Genomic DNA, 24,265 nt, shown 5'->3' with positions numbered 1-24,265 from the left:
CCCCTCGGAAGGGCCCTGATTCACCCCGGCTTGCCTACAAGTCTTCCATTCAGGGCTCTCATGGGCAAATTTCAGATTCAGAAGGGCCTCCCCGAGGCCTCATTACTACTGTCTAAAATACAGAATCAGGGACCTGCAGTGTCCCCCCGTCTGCCTCTGGGCCGAGTTGCCTCTGGGAGTCTTGCTGCTAAAATCCTCCATCTCCCTTGTACCAGAGGCTTCTGTCCCCATTCTCCAGTTCCGAATCCCATTCTGCCCTGTGGTAGGGGAGCTAAGAGCCTGTAAATGTCAGCCCCTCCCAGACAATGCCCAGGAACACCTGCTTGTGGGCCAGGAGACCAGTGCCCCACACCTTGGGTCCCCAGACTCGCATATCCGATTGCTGGCTGTCCTTAGGAGAGCCTCGACACACAGCCCTAACCCCTGCTTCCTTTTGTCCCCCCATATGTTAGCTGGTCTCTGCCAGTCCTTTTCTGGGGAGCTTCCACCTCTGACAGGGGGTCCCCTCAGCACCCCCAGCACCCAGTCAGCTTCCCTGGGCCTAAGGCATCAAGTTGTCTACAGCACAGGATCAAGAACCCCGTTATCAGCAGCTCAGCCAAGTTGAAGATGCTTAGGTCCATGATCGGGGTGCTCTGTCCTCCAGGACCCCTGGAGTCCCCTTCCCTCCACCAGCCCACCTCCATCAGGAACACAGCACTACCCCCCACCCCCACAGGCCTAAGAAAGCCAAGTCCCTGAAGCCCACCGATTCCCACCATCCCCAGGGCTCAGCACCCAGGGCCAGCCTGGAGTCACCCCTACCCGCAGCCATCAGCCCTTTGCTGTGGAGGACAACAGGCAGGCAGAGACCATTTACCTGACACACAGGGCACCTCAGATCCGGGGCTCACGCTTCTCCTGGGCCTTGTGGCTCCAGGGGGCGCTGCACTCCCGGGTCCTGTAGCGGCCCCTGCAGGCCAGGCCAGGAGGTGGTCCAAACTGGAACTTTCCGCCCCTGCGCCACCCCATGGTCCTGTGTAGAACAAGGGGCTGAGGGCGATCCTGCCCCCATAGGGCGGAGGAGACCTTGTGGAGAATGCCCCCTCCTCCCAACCCCAGGGAAACTCCCCCGTTGTCCAGCTTTGGAGAAGGGGCTGCTTCTTGTGGGAACCTCCACTCTGGGCAGCCAAGAACACAGCTTCAGGGAGCAGAACACTCCTAGTCACACGCATCACTAACCACGGCCCAGCCTGGCTCAGGGGAAGACTTCAGACCTCCTGAAGCTGCCACAAAGTCCCCTGCCCTTGAGAAAGCGACTCCCAGAGCCCATCTCCTCAAGCCCTGGAGACCTAGGGAGCAGAACACTCCTAGTCACACGCATCACTAACCACGGCCCAGCCTGGCTCAGGGGAAGACTTCAGACCTCCTGAAGCTGCCACAAAGTCCCCTGCCCTTGAGAAAGCGACTCCCAGAGCCCATCTCCTCAAGCCCTGGAGACCTAGGGAGCTTTGGCCGGGATTGTTCCCCATTCCGTCCTGTGAGGGAGGCAAAGAACCGGAGAGCCTCCCTCTACCACTGCAGCCGTCTCACCTGGCCAGACCGGCTGGAGACCAGCCTCCCCAGGCAGGCATCTGGGGCAAATCCTCTGCTCAGACAACCTGGCACAAAAGAACTGTTCATCATCAGCTCAACCAATCACAAAGAACAGACTTTATTGACATATTTGGCACTAAAACCCACACAGTTTCAGCTCCGCAGCCAAGTACCAGGCATCATACAGGACCAATAAGTTAACATAAGGGACACTCATGTGTGTGGGGGCGCTCGGATGTCTCCTGGCTCAGCCTAGGGAGCTCTGGGCTCCCAGAAGGACACGGGGAGGGGAAATAACTGTACATTAGTGAAAGGGGCTTCGAGACAAAACAAGAGAACAAGAATCCAAAGTAGGAGATTCAAATGTCATGGGGCCAGTGTCCATCCAAAAAGTGGGGGAGTTGCAGGATGTGGTCAGAGTGTAGTGACAGGTATGCAGGTGCTTATCCCCAGGCTCTCCTCCCCTCCCCCAGATTCCTGACGGGCCACCTAAGCTCCTCCCTTGGCAACCTTGCACAGCTGGCCACACCGCCTTCTGTCCAGGAGGGGGAGAACTGGATTTCTTTGGGGTCAGGCACCAAAGTTCTTGGAGGTTTAAGCTGTATTTGTAGTTTCTGTCCTAGTCCAGGGCACTCAGAGGGGAAAGGGTTCTGCATGGACAGAATCTGAACTTAGCTCTGAGAGCAAAGAGGCCCAAGGATGAGGACCCAGGGACTACGGGATGGTCTTAGCACAGGCCGTTTCCAGGCCTGCTCAGGTCTTAGCACACGGGACAATTAATGAATGCTCTTGAGAGGGAGTAATCCCATATCCGTAAAAATAAGGACTTGCCGTCTTTCAAGGAAACCCAGTCTCAGAGCAGAAGCACAGCTGGCTGGAGAGCGGCAGGGCAGGGACCCCCACCCCTGCCTACAAGAACACACCACAGACATGGGGCCTTTCCAAAAACACCTGGTAAGGCACTGCTTTTTAAGACTACAATGAAAAGGTGACAGAAGGAAGGGTGGGGTTGCCAGTCTTCACGACGCCCAGAGAAGCTGGTCAGAGCATGAGCTGCCCCCCGCCAAACACCACAGGCCAGCCCCCAGCCTGGGCCTCCGAATGCTATAATCTGGCAAAGCCTCAAATTCAAGGCTCAGAGGTCTGAGTCGATGTGGGAGCCCAGAGGGCACAGACAGCACATGGTAAATGACTGGGGCGGGTTTGGGGGTTACAGGGTGAGGAAAAGACAGGGTCCATCCAGGAAGACAATACTCCACCAGGACATAGAATCTTGAACCTACCACTTCGTGTGTGCATCACAGAGCACATTATAAAGGGGGAAGACGATTCTCCCCCTGCTCCCACACCCCTACAGTACCCACAGAGCTAGGAAATTGTGGGGTGGGGGAGGCACACTAGTATGCCTCTAGCTGCAGTCCCAGGGTCAGGAGCTGGTCCCTGGGGATGTTCTTGGAGCCCAAGGGCCGAGTCTGTGAGGAATCCCGAGTCTGTGAGGAATCCCAACGTGACCTCGGCCTCATGCATCCCCTGCCGCTTGCAGAAGGAGACAGAAGCCGTCAGTCAGACAGGCAAGGCCTCAAGTCCAGTAGACCAAGCTCTGGGGAATAATGCGTCATCATATTATAGGGATTTTGAGCACATATCACAAATATAAATCCTAAAGTCAGGGTTTCTGGAAAAAAAAAAAAAGGCTCAGCCCCGGCTCATCGACCTGCGATGGGGGTCAAGGAGCTAAAGAAGGCACTCAAGGGGGGAAGGGCTCGGCTCCAGTCCTGTTGTGGACAAGTCTTTTCCAGTAGCCGGGCCGGGGTGTGGGGGGCACACGGTAACACCAGGCCTTGGTTACACCTGGCTGACGATCTCGCCATTCTCAGGCACAAAGACTTGCACGGGGGCCCCTTCGGGTGATCTCCGGGGCACATACACTGTGGCCACCTGCCAGGGTCAGGAAGAAAGGAGAGATCTGTGAGCAAACCAGGTAGAAATGTCCAGAAAGCAAACGCGGGCACGCCACCCCCGTCCCTATGGACGCTGACCGGCAGCAACACAGGCCCAGCCTCTCAGCCCCTGCCCCACCCCAGGAGGTTCAATGTCCCCCACTGATCACCCTTTATCTATTTTCCACTCCAGGGGTGTGACAGGCACCTTGACCTCCTACTCCCTGCCTTTCCTGGGCTCACTTCTTGTCACCCTCCCTGTTGGGCAGGTTGGGCTGGGCTGGGCCTGGGCTAAGGGCAGGTTCAAGCTGGCAGGAAGGGAAAAGCAAAAGCCCGTCAGCTGGAGGGTGCGGCCCGGGACCGGGGCCAGACTGCTGCCCGGCCAGGATGCCAGCTGCAGCCCAGAGAACTGGGGGTGGGTTGGGGAGGGACGTGCAGCTGGGCCTGCTAGGAATCGTGGGTCTCAAAGGAGCAGCCTGTTGGAAACTTCTGGAGCACACCCCCTGCAGAGCCCTCCATACCAGAGAGAAAGAAGACAGGACTCCTGTGTTACCCCCACTTCCGGAATGAAGGTCAGGGCCACTGAATCCACAGTGGACACCCTTACGTCATGTCAGAGTGCTCTATCTTACCAGTCTGGCCCCTGGCCGATAAGAGAACCACTGACTAGTACTAACTATACACGATTCTGATCATTTTACACACAGTAACTCATGTGAAGGTCCTGGCCCTCTGAGACAGACGCCTGGCCAATCCTTATTACTCCCACTCCCCAAGCTTAACTTCAGAGTCTGTGCCCTTAACCTTCAGCCACCCTGCTTCTCAGCCTCCAGGTGTAGAGGGCTGTCAGAGGAAGGTGACACACAGGCAATCACAGGTCCTGGCTTCTGCGAACACGTTTTCAGACCCCCTTTGTCCTGAGCCTTCAGGTCAGGAGATTTGGGGGTTAATTCGGCTTGGACTTCCAATTATGAACAGAGGCTTATCTGCTTTGCGGACCATCTATGAATAGCTATTAAGGAAAAACGTCTCTGCTCTCTTCCAGGATCACCTCCACCAGCGCAGGTGGGTATGTGTTTTGGAGCCAGAGGTAAAATTAGGAGATGCCCCAAGGAGAGGTCCGAGTGCCTTGCAAAGCCAGGGGGAAACGTTTTAGTGGTCTGTCCTTCCTGGCTGGGGGTGGCGCTGCAGGCAGGCCGCCTCTCCGCTCTGGACCCGCTAGAGTCCAGCCCTTCCCCCGGCGGCAGGCCCCCTCCCCGGAAGCCCGGAGCCGTCGTACCTGTGTCCGGGGACCCGGGGCTCGCCCAAAGCCCTCTCTCCCGGGGGGCAGGCTCCGGACACGGAAGGCCCCCTGGCGATCCAGCGAGTGCGGGCGGCTGCTCCGGAGGCGCGCGCGTTCGTGCCACGACTTGAGCTCCTCGGAGACGGCCGCCTTGCTGAGCGCGCGGCCCGCGGGGCTGTCCTTGAGCGAGGGGGTCCGCAGCACGCGGCCGTGGGGGGCCACCAGGCGCTGCCAGCGCAGGTCCTCCTCGTAGGCGGGGCCTAAGGCGGCGCGGCCCAGCTCCCACTCGGCGGGCGGCGGCAGGGCGCTCTCGGCCACCAGCACGTAGCGCCCGGGCGCCAAATGCCCGGGGGGCAGCAGCAGCTTCGGGTAGAGCGCGCCGGCCGGGCCCCAGGCCCCGCGGTGGCAAGGCGGCTGGGGCGGGGACAGCGGCCGCAGGAAGGAGATGTCGGGGCTGCTGCTGCCGGGCGACGTGGGGTGCGAGATGCTGGAGACGTCGGAGCCGCTGTCCTCCGAGCAGGAGTGGTAGGCGGGGTGGGGCAGCGGGGGCTTGGTCGGGGGAAAGCAGGATTCGGGCACCGTCACGGTGTAGTAAGTGGGGCGGCGGCGGGGGAAGGCGCTGCGACCTCGGCCCTCGGGGCCCGCCCGGAAGGAATCCGTTCTGGGGGAGGAAGGGGAGATGCACTGAGTCTGGGCGTCTGGGAGGCCCAGGCTCTTCCCGCGGGCCTTGAGGGGCGGTGGGGTTAGGGGCGGTGAAGATAAAACGGCAAGGCGGAGGCCTTCCTCACAGGAGGCATGGCTCACAGGCTGGGGTCTTGGGTCAAAGCTCCCCCAAATAAACACCCAGATCCCCCCCTTCCTGCCCTCATGCGCCTGCTGCCTTCACACTTGCGCTGTTTGTGACAAGATGCCCCAGCGATGTCTCCTATTTTCTCCCACGTTAGGGACCCTGTGTCCAGCTGCATGACACCCACAGAAACATGCAGGGTGACATGGCCAGGTTTCTAAGCTGGACCTGTAAAGCTGTGTGGGGCACAGACCATGGGAAGGAAGCAGATGGCCCGCCATCCACAAGCCAAGGAGAGAAGCCTTAGAAGAAATCAACCCTAGCCTGATCTTGGTCTTCCCGCCTCCAGAACTGTGAGACAGTAAAATTCTCTTATTTAAAACACCCATATGGCCGGGCTACCAAGCTAATATAGAGTAGCCGCCGTCACCGTGCTCCTTCCTAGGGCGGCAGCCCAGGACCTATAGGGGCTGAAATGCAGGTCTCACTGTTAATAGGCACTACAGTGGGGCTGTGTCTGCCTACAGGGGGTGCCTCTCACCCCTCTGCACAAAGGCACCGTTTGTAAACTAGACCAGGAAGTATGTAAAATATAAAATTCATTGCTTGACTTGAGAGCAGTTGTCCCAAGCCTCACCCCACCTAGCAATGCCTGACAAGCACATTTCAACCCACAGAAGAACCCAGAAGTCATGCCCAGGGCATTCGTGTGCTGCCTGTCCTAGCTCTGTAAAACACTTGGAAAATAACATCCGACTGATTATCATTATTTGCAGATTCAGTCTTTGCAAAAATCTCCCCCAGCAAAAATGTATTTGTAACCTCCAATCGACACTCACAACACTTGTGGTCATGTGTGGACGTGCAGAGAATGGTGAAAATTTGGGGATGCCCACTAGGCACATTCTCCGCTGAGGCGGAACAAGGCAATGCTCTGAGCTCTTGTTGTGGCTTTCATACTATAAACGAGTATTCTCTCCACAGTCTAGTTAGTGCAATGTGTTTCATATTTTTGTGCTCTTTCTTGGCGACTTTACTGTTTAAAATGGCTCCAAGTGCGGGAAGGCTCTAGATATATCTTCTTGCAGAATATTAAGTATTACTTGAGCTTTATTTGGGCATGACCTAGAGTGCTATTGGCCAGGAATTCAAGGTTAATGGGTCAATAATATATTTTAAATAAGGTGTCTTTAAACAGAAGCACACATGAAACAAGGTTATGTACTGATCAGTTGACAACAATGTTGTGACCAGAAGCTCTCAGAAGCCTACCGCACTATCTGCTCAAGGAGCAATGGTTCAGTATTATTCAGTGTTTGCTGTGATGTCATGGGACGCAAAACTACCGCAAATAATGAGAATTGACTGCACATCAGTTCAGAAAGTGAATCATCCACTGCCAGCCACCAATAATAAAACAATCTTAAACAATTGCAAAAGTGTCTACCAAGTTCCATATTCTCTTGCCATAAGAGAATCTGGCTAAGGTGACGAAACATGAATTGCGTTGTGCAGAAAACAGCCTGCTTCACGAATGACGCGCTGATTGTGCGTGGCATGGCCTCTATTGAGAGGTTCCCCAAGGAGGGATCCTAGGGAGAAGCCACAGCACGAGGCAGGTGCCATCCACAGTCCTACCTACATCCTAGAAGCCACCAACACCCAAATGTAAGCTCTCAAGAGTGGGTCCCCCTCCCCCTGCACCTCTGGGGTGACCTCTTACCTCAGAGACTGAGACTGGCCCCTCCTGCCTTGGATCTCGGGGGTGGCTGGGGCACTGGTGCGGCCCTGCCGCTGGCCAGGAAGGCTGCGGATGGGAACCACATGGTAGGAGGCAGGCTCCAGCAGCCAGAGGCTGGAGGTGCTGGGCCCATCCTGGGGTGTGGTGGCTGGGCTGCTGAAAAAGGATGAGAGACAGGTCAGTGGCAAGAATGCCTCCGTTGTGGGGCTCGAGTTGTGCAGAGGAAGGAGGGCACAGTGGAAGGGGATCCCCAAAACTCATGCCTCCCACCATCACACAGTTAAGGAGAGGGGCAGTCTCCCAGACCTTCCCCTGTTGCATCCCTCCTCCAGCCAAGCACAGCTCCCACCTACTCCCCACCCTCTTTCCTCCCCATCCTGACCTGGACTCGCTGTTGGGTTCAGAAGATTTTCTGGGCTTCTCATAGGGGTGGTCCAGGCTAGTCTCCTTCCAGGGGCTGTTCTGGATTGGGGCCCGCTCCAGGCCCCCAGTCTCAGGCTCCGCGGGATCCAAGCCCTCGAGGCTCTGGGGTGGGAGAGGCCGGGAAGGTGGAGCTGGGGACTCCGGGGGAGCTTTTGGCACCTGGGACTCCTCTGCAGGGGTAGAAGAACCTGGTGAAGTCAGTGCCTGACAAATAGGCCCAAATTGGCCTGTGCTTTGCTCTCCCTCCCGAGGCTGCTTGTCTGACTACTCCAGGCTGTGGCTCCAGGCCCAGATGCTCGAAGATGTTTTCTTCTCTTTTGGGACTGCCTCTCTCACAGCTGTTTTACACCTGCCTCCTTCAAGAAGTCTCCCTGGATTGACTCTGCTTAACTCACAGTATTCCACCTTCTAACCTTTGCTCCCACTACCCTGTCTGCAGCTAACTTTCTGCGTACTGATTTTTCTTGTTCATGCTGTGCTATTCTCTTATCGACCTGGGCACTCCCCTAGGCAGGGCTATGCTACCCTCTTGGTCCACCTTGACCTCCAGCATCCTTAGGGTTTATAAACAGGGTTTTTAATCTATTGACTGTTGTTTCCATCCCAAGTGCTACCCTCTGTTCAAAAGGGACAATGATTATGGCCAGATGGCTCTTAGGGTCTGACAGGTGCATATTGAATTAATGTCCCAGGGCAAAGGCAGGGACACCCCCCACACTCTATAGGCTCTGCTAGAATTCGCTTTTTCCTTTCCTGTCAAACTGATTGAACTTCTAGAATGGGAAAAAGTCGACACATTCCCACCCTCAAATAAACATGGGCAGGGTGACACAGAAATGTGCATCAAGCAAGAGCACAGACCCTGAGCCCAGCCTGGCAACCCCACCTTCACTGGGTCACTAAATGTCCACTCCCCACTTGAAGGCCTTACTAGTGAACTCTGCCAAAGCCCCCCCCTCCACCCCCGTCCCCATCTTCCAGTAGGAGCCCAGCCCTAACAACAATCCCTAAACTACCCCTCTCACCTTCCTCCAGGAGCAGCCCATCTGATAGAGAACTGTCATCTGAGGCACTGAGCTCTGGGAAAGTCAAACGGGAGAGAAGGAGGTGAGGAAATCAACCCATAGATCTGGATTAACAGGCAGTATTGACCCCACCCCTTCCTGATAACATCCCTTATCAGGAAATACCAACTGCGTACTAAGTACTATATTAGATATGAATATATTACTTGGAAGTAGAAAAGAATCAGAAGTTAGGAGCAAGAGGACAGGAAACCTGATTTTAACCCTGGCTCTGCCATTACTATGCAACCTTGAATAAGCAATTTCAATGCTCTGGGCCTCAGGTTCCCCATCTGTCAAAAAAGCCAGAGCTTCCTCTGGGTTTTCTGACAGTGGAAGGGAAAGGCAAAGGATCATTTTGGAAGGCCCTCAGGATGAAAAGTATTTCCCTAACTCTTCCAGTGTTCTGAGATCATAAATACAACTCAAGGACCCCAAATCTGAGAAATCCTGCATTACCAGCACGGAGAGCAGTGCAAAGTGGGAATCTGAGCTGTGGGGTTGGCCTGGCCAGATACGGAAGGCTCTTCAGTTGGTGATATGGTGGGTCACCTGAAGGAAATGGGAGTGTGACATTTCTGCATGGTATGGCAGCAGCGTGATCCAAGAAATCTGAGGGAACGTCTATTTGCCATTGCCCTTGGACAAACTGAAACTTCGGACCTTGCGAATACTCCTAAAATGACCTGGATGGAATTCACAAAGTATTTTCAACTATGATAACAATGATGAGGGAACATTAACAATAGCTAAAATTTCTGTGCGTGCCTGGGTGGCTCAGTGCGTTAAAGCCTCTGCCTTCGGCTCGGGTCATGATCCCAGGGTCCTGGGATCGAGCCCCACATCGGGCTCTCTGCTCAGCAGGGAGCCTGCTTCCCTTCCTCTCTCTCTGACAGTGGCTCTCTGCCTCTCTGCCTACTTGTGATCTCTGTCAGTCAAATAAATAAATAAAAATCTTCAAAAAAATAAAAATAAAAACAATAGCTAAAATTTCTGTTGTGCCAGTACTTTTCTAAGTACTTCATATATATTAACTCATGTGATCATCAAAACCACCATGTAGGGTAAATACTATTATCATCATATAACAGCTAAAAAAAAAAACAAGGCTTGGAGGAATTGAGGAACGTGGCTTAGGTGAATCCACCAAAAGGTGACTGAGTCAGAATTCATACCCAGACAGTCTGACCAGACTCTGGCTCGTCACCATGACCATTTATTTGCTCTCCTGTTAGCTGTCATCTAATGTGTAAGTCATTCTCCAGAAAGTTCTAAGAAAAGTAAACAATTCCAGCTATCTTGAAATCCTTTATAACAGGGATTGGCAAGCTGGGGGTCCTTGAGCCAAATCCAGTTAAATAAAGTTTTATTGAAACACAGCTACAGCTTTGCTTATGTAATGTCTGGCTGCTTTTGAGCCACAGTGGCAGAGTTGAGTGGTTGTGACAGAGACTTTATAGCCCATGAAGCCCATAAAATATTTACTCTCTGAGCCTGTACAGAAGTTTGTCAACCTTTGCTCCACAATTTAAATGAAATAAAAACTCTACCAAGAGTCATTCTTAAACCCTGTAGGGCATACTGCCCAAGGAGCTGGGCCAACTCCCAAGCAGTCAGCTATCCCAAGGTGCGCTTGGCTCACACTGGCCTTTGCTTTGGGGATCAAATGAGGAGACACCCTTTCACTGAATTCTGGTTCTCTGCCTCTGATCTTTTCCAAAACCCTGGAGAATAAAGAGTTTTATTTTTCACGGATGCTAAGTTGAAGAAATTGGGGGACTGTTAACTATCATAGCCCCCCGCTGTCCCTGGGGTTAGTTGTATGTTTTGGTTTGACTATATGGTCTGGGAAGAAAGATATCGGGTCTCATCATCCCTAATCTTCATAAAAACAAGCAGATCATTGGCCAGATTCACTGGCCCAAAAAAAGTGCACTGCCAAAAAAGTGGACTGGCCAAAAAAAAGTGCACAAGGGTCATCTGAGGACCCATTTGTAGAGGTAAGGAACAGGTAGGTCACATCTATCTGCAAACACAAGCCATTGCTGAAGGCTGCTCCCTGTCTTGGCCATGCTGCCCCAACCCAGCCCTGGATCAACCTTGCCCTGCCCTCGGTCCAGCAGTGGCCCGCAGGACTCCCCAGGTGGGCAGTAACTATGGAGATCATACCCACAACATGAGCCTTCTCAAAGGTTGCACTGTTTCACGGGTTGCCCCTAGCTGCATGGGGCTGTGTTAATTAAAATGAAATAAAATTAAAAATTCAGGTCCTCAGTCACATGGGGCACATTTCAAATGCTCAGGAGCTCCTCGAGTGGCTACCATATTGGACAGCACAGGTATAGAACATTCCCACCATAATTCATTCACCACCATAGAACATTCCCACCATAGAACATTCCCACCATAATTTCCATTATGGAAATTCTAGGAGGCAGCTTGGCTGAAGGCAGGAGTTGTCAGTCAACAAACACATTCAGAGCACCTACTGCAACCGGAGGTTGGGTCCTAGGGAATTTCTCCTCCAGTTCACCGTGGTAAATTAGCTTAACATCTGACTGCTCCCCGCCACCTGCAGGGTACTAGCTAATTACTCCCACCTGGCATAATTAGTAATTATCCTAAACTGAATGAGCCTTGAGCAGAAACCAAGGGAGCAGGTGGGCTTTTTCTTCCCTTTCTTTCTTTTTTTTTTTTTTTTTGGTTGTTGTTGTTTGTTTGCTTTTTCTTTTTAATTTCAAACACCTTTCAGCTACTAACTAATTATTAATCCTTTTCTACTTCCTCCTTCCAGGGAAAGCAGGGCTGGGCAGGGGAGCCATAGAGCAGGAATTACTTGCTCTAGCCACCGCCTCCTGGGCTCCCAAGGGACGACATTAGCGCCCAGGACCTCATGCCCACGGTCAAGGCAGGGTTTGAAGGTAGAGAATGCAGGGTCTTTCTCTGGTCTGGAGGCTGAAAGGCAGCCAGCTTCACCCCGTTTCCTCTCTACAGCTCCGTCTTCACCTGAGCTGAGGGCCCGGAGAAGGCTTCAGAACGTCCTGCCTCCCACGGTGGGTTAACCAAAGCCCCAAGGCAAGTCCTGACCCCCTTCGTGCCCCCCACAAGGAGCGTCATGGTAGCAATGGCAGCAGCACAGGGACAGCACCCCCAACCTCCGCCACCCCACCACCTGCAGGCTTGTGAGCAGAGGGGGCTGCAGGATAGTACCAGCTGGAGGGGGACCCAGGCGGGGCTGAGACAAACTGGGACAGGGACACGGAGTAAGTGAGTCCTCAGGGACCTTCCTGCCTGAGTCCATAGCTTCCCTTCAAGGGGGCAGAGGGTGGGAGGTACTGTCAAGTGGGCGGACCCTGTCGGAGTACAGGGAGGATGGAGAACTTCTTTTCCATCTGTGCCTTGGAGACATGGAATGCTACCTTACAGCCAGGCCAGGCCAGAACCAGGTGACCCAGAGGAGTCTGGCCATCTGAGCCTGTGTCAGGTGCACCGGTCTCCTGTGTTTCCTGGGCCAGCTGTCCCCCGGAGGCCCCTCTTGCCTCCTCTGCTTCTACTAGAGGTGACCTGGGAGGTGCTGGGTCCCATCCTTTCTCCCAACATTAGAGGGAGATGTGTGGCAATGGAGACCTCCACGACCTGGACTGAGAGCATCCCCTAAGTCCAAGGCATGGGCCACCGGGCATGGGGGACTCTAAATACAAGTGTCCCCAACCAGGAGAGGAGAACAGCCTCAGCAAAAAGCCAACCCAAGGAGCAGGGTAGGAGCCTGATGGTGGAGAAGTAAACAATTCCCCGTGCCCAGACCGAGGCGTTGGCATCCAGTTCTGCCCCGGGCCACTGCTCCCCACCCCACCCTGGTTCTCTCCCCTGGAGCTGCGGAGGTCTGGGCTACCCACGAGAGGCCCGGGGTCAGGACAAGCAGGACGCCCTGAGAACCGGCAGGGAGGGCTGCAGTTCGGCCTAACAAGCTGGATTCGCGGAGAGCAACAGCCACACCGAAGGGCTCAGAACCACTTGCCGGAGTTAGACGCACGGGGCTCCAATAATGGCAGGCCCTGGGCAGGCACACCTTCTGAGGTACCCCCACAGCCCCCAGTCTCCAGGCCACGGGGCTCAGGACTAGACCAGAGGCCCTGTGAGAGTGGAGAACAGAAGTGGAGGCCTTCTCCTGACTAGGTGGTGCTAGATACTTAAGCAAAGGTTGGGTGTGGCATTTGAGGGGCTGGATTTCCACCTACACATCCCACGAGCAGCTCCAGCCCCTGAAACAATTCAGGGAGCAGCTGTGAGTAGCAACAGTAGGCCCCTGAGCGGCCTGACACAGGCCAGGGGACAGTTTCTCAGCTCAGAGCCCAAGCTCAGGGAAGCCTCCCATTTCCCAAACCATATACACCAGCCCCGGGGCCTGGAGGGCAGGAGGGCAGCTCTGCCCACTGCTGCTGAGCGGACCCTAGGATGAAGCTCGAAGTCAGCCTGGGGAGCACCTTTCTGCCCAGGAGGCCTTCTTGAGGGCAGAGGACATTGAGAAGGATGAGGAAGGAGTGGACTGCTTTCTAAGGAGACGGGGGAGAAGGTCTCACAGGATGGAGAAGCCCTTTGCCACGGCCTGTCGGGGCTGCAGCAGGTCAGGGTGGGGTAGTGGGGGACTGAGGAAGCGGGTTTCGAGCTAAAATCAAGCTGGAACATGAGACACGGTGCTGGGCACAAAGGCAAATGCAATGGCCCGAGTCCCGGCCCCTGCCATCGCATGCAGCTCACACGTGGCCCGGGGCTCTGGGGGCGGCTGGCTCACCTCGGCCCAGGGGCAGGGCAGCGGTAGAAGGGGGCCCGCTGGCGCGCCGCTGCTCGCCCAGGCAGCGCTCCAGCTCCCTGAGCTTCTTCTCCTCCTGCAGCATGGCGTGCTTGCGCTGCCGCCGGGCCTGCCTGCTGAGGTTCTCCTCCCGGCACAGGCGCCGGGCCGCCTCAGCGATCTGCAGCTGCAGGGCCAGCTCCCGCTCCAGGCTGCTCAGGGGGTCCTGGGGAGGCGGGAGAGGCAGGGGGCTCACTCAGGGACCCAGAGAACGGCCCTGACCCCCTGGGCTCTGGATCCTGACCCTAAGCCCAGGAAGCAGGGACGCAGAGAGCTGCGGCTGAGGCCACGGGGAGGAGGGTGGGGTAGTGGGAGGTGGCCGAGAGCAGACTTGTCGCCCTGAGAAGTGGGCAGAGGGACCCACCCACTAGCCTGCTCCCTGAGCAACCTAAGCCAGGCAGCGTGGGAACCAAAGTGGGACACTTTCCCTCCTGACCCCAAGGGCTGGTCAGGCAGGCCCGGAGAAACTTGCTGCCTTTCACACCACAGGGAAGGAATCCTAGGGCCCGAGCCACCCCCGCCGCCTGCCTGCCTGCCGTGCGGAGAAGGAGGACATCCCTAGGGGCCAGAATAACCTGTTTAAACAGGCCATTGCCTCTCTGGGCTGGTGGTTGAGCTCTTAACTGATCTTCTGCCTACTGGCGACCAAACCCAGCATCTTCACGAGGTCCCAGCTCTCCCAGCTCCTGTGGCGGCACCCCTTCCCACACCACCTGGGCTGTAGGTTAGTGGGTGTCCCTCATCAGCACAGAGCCAAGCTCCCCGACGGGGTGTGCTGGGGTGAAACGGAGATGGCCAGGTCCTGGCTGAGCGGCTCTGCCTCAGGAGCTAACCCCTCCACGTGGCGTGGCCTTGGTTCAGTGAGCAACACTTGTGGGGGCAAGACGGCCCGCTCGGGCTCCTCACCTCTCTGTGCAAGGCCTGCTCATCCAGTTTGTAAGCTGCTCCGATCCTGCGGCGGACCTTAGGGGCCTTCTCCCCTGGTTTGAGGGGATACTCTGCTGGCAAAATACCCGTCAGCTCCTGCGGGGAAACAAAGTCAGCCAGGCCCCTCTCCACGTACGCAGCCCTTGGCCAACCAGGAATCGCCAATCCCACGAGCTCTGCATGGCCTGTGCCTGCCTTCCCCGGAGGCCCCTGCCCACGTCTCGCCTTACCCCATAACCCGGAGTACCCCATAACCCTCTCTGGCCTCTTCAGGGCACCCCCTACCTACCGTCCTCTTTTCCTTCAAACTTCAGGTCCCCCCTCCTTCAGAGATCGACTCTGGCCCTGGTTACAGTCGCGCGGAGGCACGCGCACCTCCGTCCACTCCCGCTCCAGCCCTTCTGTCCTCCCCTCCCTGTGCCGCGGGCCCCACTTGGATTCTTTCCTTCTCCCCCACCAGCCGTCCGGTGCCCAGGCCAAGTGCTGCACACGGGATGGAGGCCTCACCGCCCCCCCTTCTGATTTCCAGAATTTCCTCCCAAGCAGCCCCAGCATCCCAAACTGTGGCTCAGATTAACCCCAGGTTTGCTGGGGGTGGGGGCGGGGGGCTGGCTGGGGCTCTCACCGCCTCCCGAAGGCAGAGTCTCTTCAGCTCCTCCAGCCGCGCCTCCAGCCGCGCCTCCAGGGCCCTCTGCTGCTTGCGCACCGCGTGCGTCAGCTCCTTCACAGGGGAGACGGGGCTGTCGGGGCCTAGGGGGCAGCAGGGCACAGCTCAGCAGGTGGGGGAGACCCTCTCAGACACCTGTTAACTATCCCCGGGGTGGTGGGGGGGATGTGCTCACATGTACATACACACACACACACACACACACACACACACACACACACACTCGTGTACACACACAGCCTCATCCCTGCCCACAGATGACAGGTCAGCTGCTGCAGCCTGTGTCATAACCACAAACACATCTCCTGGCAGTTCCAGGTGGCAACAGGACAGCTCACGGGAAAGGGCTGGCCTCCAACCCCAAGGCAATTTGCAGTGACGGGCGAGCTACAGGCCTGAGCTCTGTTCTTCCCCTTCCCACCCTCCACCCCTACAATTTACTTCTGCCTCTACTACTTCCTCCTTCTCTTTCCCTCTCTCTTTTTCCCTCTCTCTCACATATGTGCTTCTTTCTTCTCTTCTATCAGGAGGACAGACTCAGGCCGACCGGAGAGACAGGACCTTTCCAGTAGCCAGATAAGATGTTTCTACTTCTTAGTAATCACTAGGGCCAGAACTGCAGAGACCTGTTCCAGATAGGATCAGACCTCCAGGCCAGACCATCCGGGAAAACGGCAGCCCGTTGGGTATCTAGCCCCCAGCGGAGGCCTCTCCCAGCCTCCCACCTTCTCCACTCATCTTCCAGCCACTCAGCCTGGCCAGCCCTGGGGGCTTGCGGCCTCGGAGAGTCAGGCTGGGGGCCCACAGGGCGGGATTCCCCAAACCACTCACCCGACTGCAGGATGATGCCGCTGTCGGTGTCGCTGACCTCATCCTTACTCTCCATGATGGATTTCGGGGAGGAGGGGGCACAGAGTAGGGAGGGGTGACGCCGTTCCCAACCTGAGCCAGGATGTGGTGACGGCCTGCAGGTTCCCCAGCTTCGAAGAAATAAATAAATAAACTAAAACCGGCTGTAGGTAAAACCCCTTGGTTCTACACAGACCTTAAGTAAGGGTCCGATATTTGAGGGCAGGGGGAGGGGAAGTGAGGACGGGGTTTCTGGGACAGTCTGGGGTCGGGAGGCCCTTGGCGCGGGGGGTGCTGCAGAGAAAGCTCGGCGGGCCTCACCAGCAAAACTGTTCTCGGGGGGGTGCTCTCTGAACCCATCCTAGCCTCCTGCTGCCTCCTTCTGAGTGGCCACAAGGACCACTGAGCCTGGGGAGAAGGATGAGGAAAAGAGCAAGAAAGAGCAGGAAAGGAAAGGGATAATAAAACTGGGAGGGAACACGAAGCAAGGAGCAAAGGAAAGCAGAAGGGGGAAGAAGTCTTCTTGGGGCACAGCGGTCCCCATGGGGCTGACTATCCTCAGCCTGAGAACCCAGGAGGCATGAGGCCTGTCCCGCTGCCCAGTGGGTGACAGACAGTACTGGGTACTTGGCCAAGCCTCTGCTCCAGGGCCCTCAAAGCCCGTGCTGCCCAACCCTCTGGACCAGGGTCTTCATCCAAAGGCAGGTGCCAGAGAGCTGCCCGGAAGCCCTGATGTAATTCCCAAGCCACTCTGTCTAGGAGACCCCTCAAGGAGGAGTCGGCCAAGACCCCCTATACCCCACAGCCAGGGAGGCCCAGTGTGTGTATGTGTGCGTGTGTGTGTGTCTCAGGGTCACGGGTGGGGTGGGATTTGTGACTAGATTGGAAGCTGCTGGAGGTCAAGGAGGAGCCGAGATCACCCACTCCTCTGCCTCCCTGGGCTTGAGCACACTCGGTGGCACAGGTACAATCTCAGAATGCGTCGGCCCAGCCGGGCTCCAGTGGCCAAAACAACACCTGCTGCTCGCCCCCTCTCTCCTCCCTGAGTTCACACCCCTGCTCAGGGTCCCTGCCGGCCAGGGTTCTGGCAGCTGTTGGCTAGAGCAGGGAAGGGGAGAGGTGGGCGGAGCCCAGGCAGGCAGTCTGGAAGGAGAGCCCAGCCACCTCCTCACTGAGTCAGCCCATTGAGCAACAGTCCAAAAGTCCTTCTGAGTTTCTGTCTGGAGCTTATCCTGCCGGCCTACCGCACAGGACCACGGGGTGGAGGAGGTGGGCTCCGCCCTCCACCATCAGTCCGGGGCAGAGGAAAGCAGGCCTTGGGAAAACTGAGCGCAAAGCAAGGCGAGAGGGAGAGGGCTGCAGGCAGCCCGGTACCCAGGAGGACCTCTGCTTCTCGAGACTGGAAAAGCAGGAAGGATAGGGCTCTTTTATCGACCTCCATCAACCACTCAGCCCATCGAAGGACCGTTGAGCAACAGCAATAAAAACACAGCCCTGAAAACAGTAGGTACCTGCACTTTGGAATTCCAATTCTTCAGGAAAGTCTAGAGAACAGATGGTAGGATTTAAAAAAGAAGTTTATGTGGGGCCTTTGCAAACATGCCAAAGAGAGAGAATGGCCCATGTTCTGGAAACCCAGAACAAGACATGCAGTGAGGGAGCCACCCATGCGCGACCCATCCCTCCGGAAGATGAGAGCAGGCCTGAGGGGCAGGCGGCTGACCCAGCCCCCACCCCACCACAGGCAGCCTCTACCCGTCCCCAGCAGCCAGGGGCAAGGCCCGGCCACAGCTAGAAAGCAAGGCCCTCACAGCTGGGACGGTGAGGGAATTTTGCTTTGGACGAGGAAGGAGGTAATGTGGGAGTGAAGCCATTAATTAGTCACACTTGCTAATTAATTATTAACCATGAAGGCGTTGCCTTGGGAAGTTGTGATAACTCAGCCTGGTTCCCCTCCTTGACTGTTGCCGTGCAAAGTAGGGTCACCGGGGCAGGGGGACGGATGTGAGAGGAGACCCCCACCTCCTGCCATATCCCCCTCCCCCAGTGTTCACTGCCAGGGTCAAGAGGCTGGCCCTGGCATTCACAGTGGCCCCAGTCTGACTGACGCTGGGCGCACTTGGGGCTAACTCGCGGCTCCAAGTAGAGCAAAGAGCACAGGACCTGAAGTTGGGAGATTCAAGTTCAGCCACTGCCTATGCTGTCCTGAGAGAGTCGCCTGGCCTGGCTGGGCCTGCTTTCCTCATAGGCACAAAGATTTAGATAGTCTGTAGGAAAGGCCCTGTCAGCCCCCCGCTCTGAATCTGGACCCCTCGGACAACATGGCCCTCCTCGCAGTATGGACCCTGCCCAGGTCCCCCCTCCTCCAGCGGGACAGAAGTCTCTGGAGCCTGATGCTTCAGGCATTGCTTTCCCATAAAGGCAGTTCAGGGAACACACTGAACCCCTTCCCGAGGCAGGAATCCCTCCCTGCCCTCCAGACCTTCAGCACCCCCGACAGCAAACCCCAGTCCTGGGTCCTAGGAAGCAGGTCACCTGACCAAACAAGGTCCCCGGAAAAAGGCGAAGGAAAGAAGAGGCGAAGACGGAGAAATACCAGCAACCCTCAGGTTGAGCCCCTGAGGACCCTCCCCCATCCCAGATGTGCCCCCAAAGCCAGCTCCTGGGCCTCTCCCTTTCTCCCGTAGAGGCTGAGGTCTGGGAACTACAGCAGAACAAGAGGCTCCTCATCTGGGCCCACCAGCACCCCCCCATCATCCTGTGCCCAAGAAACAAGGAGGAAGGGGGTGTTGGTGCTGGCCACCGCAGGGGCTCCCCACCGCCCCCGTCCCTCGGGGCCAGTCTGCCCCTCAGCCCCGAAGACCTGCTCCACCCCGCTCCGCCCTCACCTGCTTCTGGGGTCTAGTCCAGGATTCCGGAAGCACCACTTGTTCCCAGGTCAGGGGGCTGAGGGGTGTCGCATGCCGTCTCAGGGTGTCCCAGGACACAGGCAGGCCTCCCTGTCCTCTTTCTCTGACCTGGCTCCAGTGCTCCACTCGCTGCCGAAGGCCGCCCCTCCCTCTGGTCCCGCCTGCTGGCCTGCCTGCCTTTCCTCCTAGGCTGCCTGCCGGGCCAGGGGAACCAGGTTACTTGTTGTGACTTGAGTCAGAGGGGAGGAGCAGGTGAGCAAGTCCTTCCCTGAACTAATCCTGCGGTGGCTGTTGCCAGCGGGCAGCTCCTGGGCCTCTGCACTTCCGGGGGCGGGGAGTGGGGAGAAAGGGGGGCTCCCCAAAGAGGAACCCCAGAAGAAGGCAAGAGGGGTCACGTCTTCATGGCCTCAAGGGACTCTATGCAACACGGTGAGCTGTTAGAGGCACAACTGCCCTCCTGACCCTCAGTTTCCCTTTCCAGAAATCAAGGCCTGCAAGACCCCCAGAAGGAGGGTGAAGGTCCACAGTCCATGGGGATACCAGCATGAAACTGACAAAGTGACAAGAAGAGCTCATTGCTCTTTCCGTACACTGGAAAGGAAACCAAGGCCCGAGTTTCGTCTCTCTCAAATCAGGTTTTAAAAAGCTTCAGGCAAGGCAGTAGCTATGGAGTCCATATGGGAAGGTGCTAGGATCCTAAAGACAGCAAGGGTGTTCTCTCCTTCCATCCTAGACATTGCCCCCCAGGATCATCAAGGCCTATTTGTTACTTACAGCCATGCCTCAGCAGGGTCCCTGAACATTATTAAGCTGAACCCCAGCCCTGTCCCCTGCTCCACTGGGACCCCAGCATCTAATCAAGGGACCAGAGACCAAAATGCAACCCGTTCTCTACAGAAAATACGCCTCCAGGACTCCCACCCCACTGAGCCTCAAGCAAACCAAAAACTGTTCACAACTTAGTCCATTTCACGGAGAGAAGCAAGGGCTAAGGCGGCCTGTTGCTTCACCATGGACCACACAGAGACATACTGTGGGTTAAGGACTGCACCCCTCGACGTGTCATCCTACCGCCTCCCTTTCTCCCTCTCTGATACTCCCACTGTGCCCCTCAACCTGGGGTATAGGCACCTGTACCTCTCTCTGGATTGATTCCCTCCTCCATCCTCACCTCCAAACCCCATCCCCCTCCCCATTCCTCAGGGCCAGGATGATGGAAGTCTGCTCCACCAAGCAGCTCCTGGGGGCCTGAGCTCTGTTGCTGATGTCCCCAGAGTCCCTACACACATACCCTGCTCCCCCTCACATTCCTATACGCACCTTCTTTCCAAACAATGCTAGCCCCAGAGTCCTCTGGGCTGACCACCTTCCTCTCTCCAGGCTGAGGCTGAGGGGCCCCAAGGGTGGGGGAACCCCTCCTGTGAAGTGGAGCCAGCTTTCAGTCTGGTCTCCCCAAGAACCCACAGCCCTTCCCTCCCCCAGTCCTCCCCATCCCCCAATAGACTTGTCACATTCTTTCAATGACAAACAGAGAGAGATTGACTCATTGTAACTGGTCCCCTTCCTCCACCTTGCCCATCCCCCAGCTCCAGGTGGTGGGGGGGTGATAGAAGTTTCTAGAACTAGCTGATAGCATGTATTTTAACTCACAAAATGAAATTAAGACAATCACTAAGAGAACCAACTATATGGAAATACAGTTCTAAAAACAGAAAAACATGGTAATATATATGCTTCTTTATTAACATTAAACAGGATCCAGCAGTGGATAATTTCATAGAGGAAATGGGTATAAAACTATCTGTGAATTCTATCAATGGCAAAGTCACAAGTACCGCCTGTGGTTTCTTGCCTTTGTAATTGAAGGCAATGCTAAATTTTGTTAAAGGTTGGTGTGAAATAAAAAAAATTTTTTCCCATCTAAGTTCAGAAACCCTCTGAATTCTATCCACAGATGCTTTGGTGCCCAGGACCCAGTTAAGAACCCCACCATCAGGGACCCTCCCATCTCTGAGCTCAGAGGAGAGAAACACAGATAATCCACTCACTGCGCTGATCCCCTGGAACTCTCGAAAACCCCCTTGTTCCCTCAAATTCACATGCAACATTTCCTGCCCAGCAAAACGTGAGGTTTGGGATGGGACTAGCAAACCAACTCCACCAGATTCAATAGGTCGGATCTCACCGTCGGCCATGCCTGTCAACTCAAAATACCGAAAGGGAGGTGGGCACCCCAGAAACTGGCTGGGAATTTTGGGGTTCACTGCCTCCCTCCCCGTCAGCCTCGGGGATTGGGGGACTGACTAATCAATGCCCTGCCCCAAAGCCCAGAGCATCCACACCACTTGGCGGTGGAGGAAGTGGTTTCCCTGAGCAGAGTTAAAGGACTTGGAATCTGATTGTTGAAAGGCGAAAAACTGCATCTCTTTCGGGTTTTCAGTTCCCAATGACAAGTCCCAAATCAGGAAACTTCCACACTCTATAGCCATCCACTCCAACATTGTTTTGAAGTCCCTTCTTTAAGTTTCTTCTAATACATGAGATTGGAAGTTGTTCAAAGCCAAGGGCCTCCTCCAACCACCCTCCTATCACCACCAGCACCCAGCCCAGCACGGAATCTCACGCTCCGAAAATCCTACTTAATGAATTAACAAAGCAATGGTCAGCTGCCGGAGTCAACAGAGCAGAAAAAAGCCAAGGAGCCCGGGACCCTCCAGGCGAAGGCGGGTGGGAGAGGGCTCCTGAACCGTTTTCTTACTGCACTCTTCTCTCTTCCTACTGGGAAAGGTGTTCTCCTCCAGCAGGCGATGGTGGAGTGGGCTAGGACAGGAGAACTCCATTCTAGCCTGGAATGTGCCCTGAAATCAGACCTCTAGGCTTTCCTTAAAAAGCCCCTTTGTCCGTCCACCCTGCTCCCCTCCCCCACCGCGCCCTCCGCATCCAGGCGGCCCCAGACTTTGCTCCTTTTGTTTGGCTGTTTTCTGGCTTCCCGGAACCTGGCCAGGGGATCCACAGGCATGGGGAAGGTCGAAGAAGGGTTGAGGAGTCGGAAATGTGCACTTTGGGGAGGACCTTGAAATTCCCACCCCTTTTGTAAATTACTCCATTCCTTTTAGGGCCAGCTCCGTTAAGGCCGAAGACCATGGGTTTAGGAGCTTGAACTCCCCCCAACCCCTCAGTTCACCCGCGCTGCTTCCCCCTAAGTTTTCCCCCTTACCTGTCCCATGGAGATCTGGCGCCGCCCGCCTGTCCCCGCGCCCCCTGTTCCTGCCTCGCAGCTTCAGGACCTGCTTGTCCAGGCCATCTCCTCTCTCCCCGAGTCTCCCCCCGGCCTTCCCTCCCGGGAGGTATTTCATTTAACTTCGGCATTTGCAGCATCCCAAATGTTAAAGATCCCAAGACATCTGTCCCCTGGGGCATACCAAGGCCCATAGGAAAGAGGGGAAAGACTCAAGAAGGGATTCGAGATTCCGAGCCAAGAGTCGGGGCGGGGCCCCCTGTCGGGGTGGCAAGATGCCAGCAGGAATGAGTTTTCTTGGGAGATCCCCGTTCGAGGAGGCGAGACTGCCCCCTTCTCCCGCTTTGGGACGCGGGCGTGGCGGGACACCCCCCGCGCTGCCAGTTTCCGCCGCCCGGACGGGAGGAGGCTCGGCTCTCCGGCCGAGGGCCGCCTTTCATCCGCGCGCTCCGGCCTGGCCGGGGGCCGTTTCCATTCCCCGGGACCCCGGGGTGAAAGAATGAGAGAAGCCGGCAAGAGGGCGCCGCGCCCCTCCCTCGCAGGCCCCCTCCCCCTCCTCGCCGGTCCCCTTCTCCCTCGCGTGCACCGCGCTGGCTGCGGAGCCACCGCGCGCTGGCGCCGCGGGAATTGCCTCCCCCTCCTCCGGCCCCAGCCCAGTCCTCCTGGGCGCCGGCTGGCCGCACTCGGCCGGGCCAGGAGAGGAACCCCCTCCCGGTGAGCGCCTCCTACTGTTCCCGCTAGCCTCGTGCCCCTTCAGCCATCCTTCATTCACTCTTCCCCTGCTTTCGTCTGTCCAAGAATCTTACTGAGCACCTACTAGTGCTCAGCACGGTGGATCACAGTTCAAATTCTTCCCTGGATGATTCCCCAGTAGAGAGTAATCAAGTAGCAATAGTATAAATGAAGTAAAGGCTAGAACCCAGGGTCGAGAGAGACAGAGACAGAGAGGAGAGGGGAAGAGGCTGGGCCAGAAGGAGGGTCGCAAAAGCAAGAGAAGGCAGCGCCAGGGGAATTTGGGAGGTATAAGGAGGATTTTGAGGCAGCAATGACGGGATATACAAAAGCATAATGGCAAAGAAGCACAGTAGGTTCTAGGAGCTACAGGGAACTTAGGGTGTAGGATGAGGCAGAAGGAAAAAAATGAAAACAAAGAAAGACAAGCCTAAAGTGGCAGGCAGAGGCTCATTAGGAAGAAGGGTAGCTCTGTGCGGTTGTCCAGGTTGTGCACCATACTAATAAGGAGGGCTCATTGGTGTTCCACCCACCAAACTGTGGGGGTTCTCCCTAGAGACGGCGACTTTCTCCCATTAATACAAAAGCACTGTCTGAACTAAGTTGACTGAAGAGCTGTGTGGGCGAGCTAAGGCTTAAGATTTTTATCCTGAGGTTAAAGAGAGGCTACTTGTACTAGTCAAGGTTCTCCAGAAAATCATAATCAATAGGTATAAATATATGTGTGTATACATATATATTAGAAAGAGAGAGATGCAGAGAAAAAGAGATTTATTTTAAGGAATGCTATTAGAATTGCTGACAAGTCCAAAATCTGCAGGGTGGCCTGACATGCTGAAGACCAGAGAAGACTGCAGTTCAAGTCCAAAGGCACTCTGCTTACAGAATTCCTTCTTCATCAGAGAAGGTCAGTCTTTTTCCTATTAAGGCCTTCATCTGATTGGATGAGGTCCACCCATATTATGGAGAATAATCTGTTTTACTCAGAGTCCACTGTTCCCTTAAATATTAATCCCTTTTAAAAATACCTTCACAGGGCGCCTGGGTGACTCAGTGGGTTAAAGCCTCTGCCTTAGGCTCAGATCATGATCCCAGGGTGCTGGGATCGAGTCCCGCATCGGGCTCTCTGCTCAGCAGGGAGCCTGCTTCCCTTCTTCTCTCTCTGCCTGCCTCTCTGCCTACTTGTGATCTCTCTCACTGTCAAATAAATAAATAAAATCCTTAAAAAAAAAAAAAAAACACTTCACAGAGGAGTGCCAGGTGCAACTTTTGGCTTGTGAGT

General features: G+C 55.8%; 1 protein-coding gene across 4 annotated transcripts; it reads right to left on the bottom strand.

The window, feature by feature from the left end:
* Positions 1 to 1,669: 1,669 nt before the first annotated feature.
* Positions 1,670 to 22,406, bottom strand: INAVA (innate immunity activator). Of its 4 annotated transcripts, XM_059146365.1 has the most exons (11): positions 18,993 to 19,221; positions 16,426 to 16,512; positions 16,087 to 16,235; positions 15,214 to 15,338; positions 14,568 to 14,684; positions 13,605 to 13,827; positions 8,774 to 8,827; positions 7,708 to 7,918; positions 7,308 to 7,481; positions 4,795 to 5,458; positions 1,670 to 3,513 (listed from the first exon to the last, which is right to left on the bottom strand). In XM_059146365.1, exons 3-11 carry the CDS (start codon positions 16,139 to 16,141, stop codon positions 3,421 to 3,423), a joined length of 1,716 nt encoding a protein of 571 aa, XP_059002348.1. In that variant the 5' UTR covers positions 16,142 to 16,235; positions 16,426 to 16,512; positions 18,993 to 19,221; the 3' UTR covers positions 1,670 to 3,420. The 4 variants fall into 4 exon arrangements, with proteins under 4 accessions (XP_059002348.1, XP_059002344.1, XP_059002345.1 ...); XM_059146361.1 differs by lacking the exons at positions 16,426 to 16,512; positions 18,993 to 19,221 and adding an exon at positions 22,231 to 22,406; XM_059146362.1 differs by lacking the exons at positions 16,426 to 16,512; positions 18,993 to 19,221 and adding an exon at positions 22,231 to 22,361 and having other exon boundaries at positions 7,308 to 7,478.
* Between the last annotated feature and the right edge of the window lie 1,859 nt (positions 22,407 to 24,265).

This window comes from Mustela lutreola, chromosome 14 (assembly GCF_030435805.1).
Source record: "Mustela lutreola isolate mMusLut2 chromosome 14, mMusLut2.pri, whole genome shotgun sequence".
Lineage (NCBI taxonomy): Eukaryota > Metazoa > Chordata > Mammalia > Carnivora > Mustelidae > Mustela > Mustela lutreola.
Note: the sequence above shows the minus strand (reverse complement) of the source record. Positions and strands in the feature narration are given on the sequence as shown.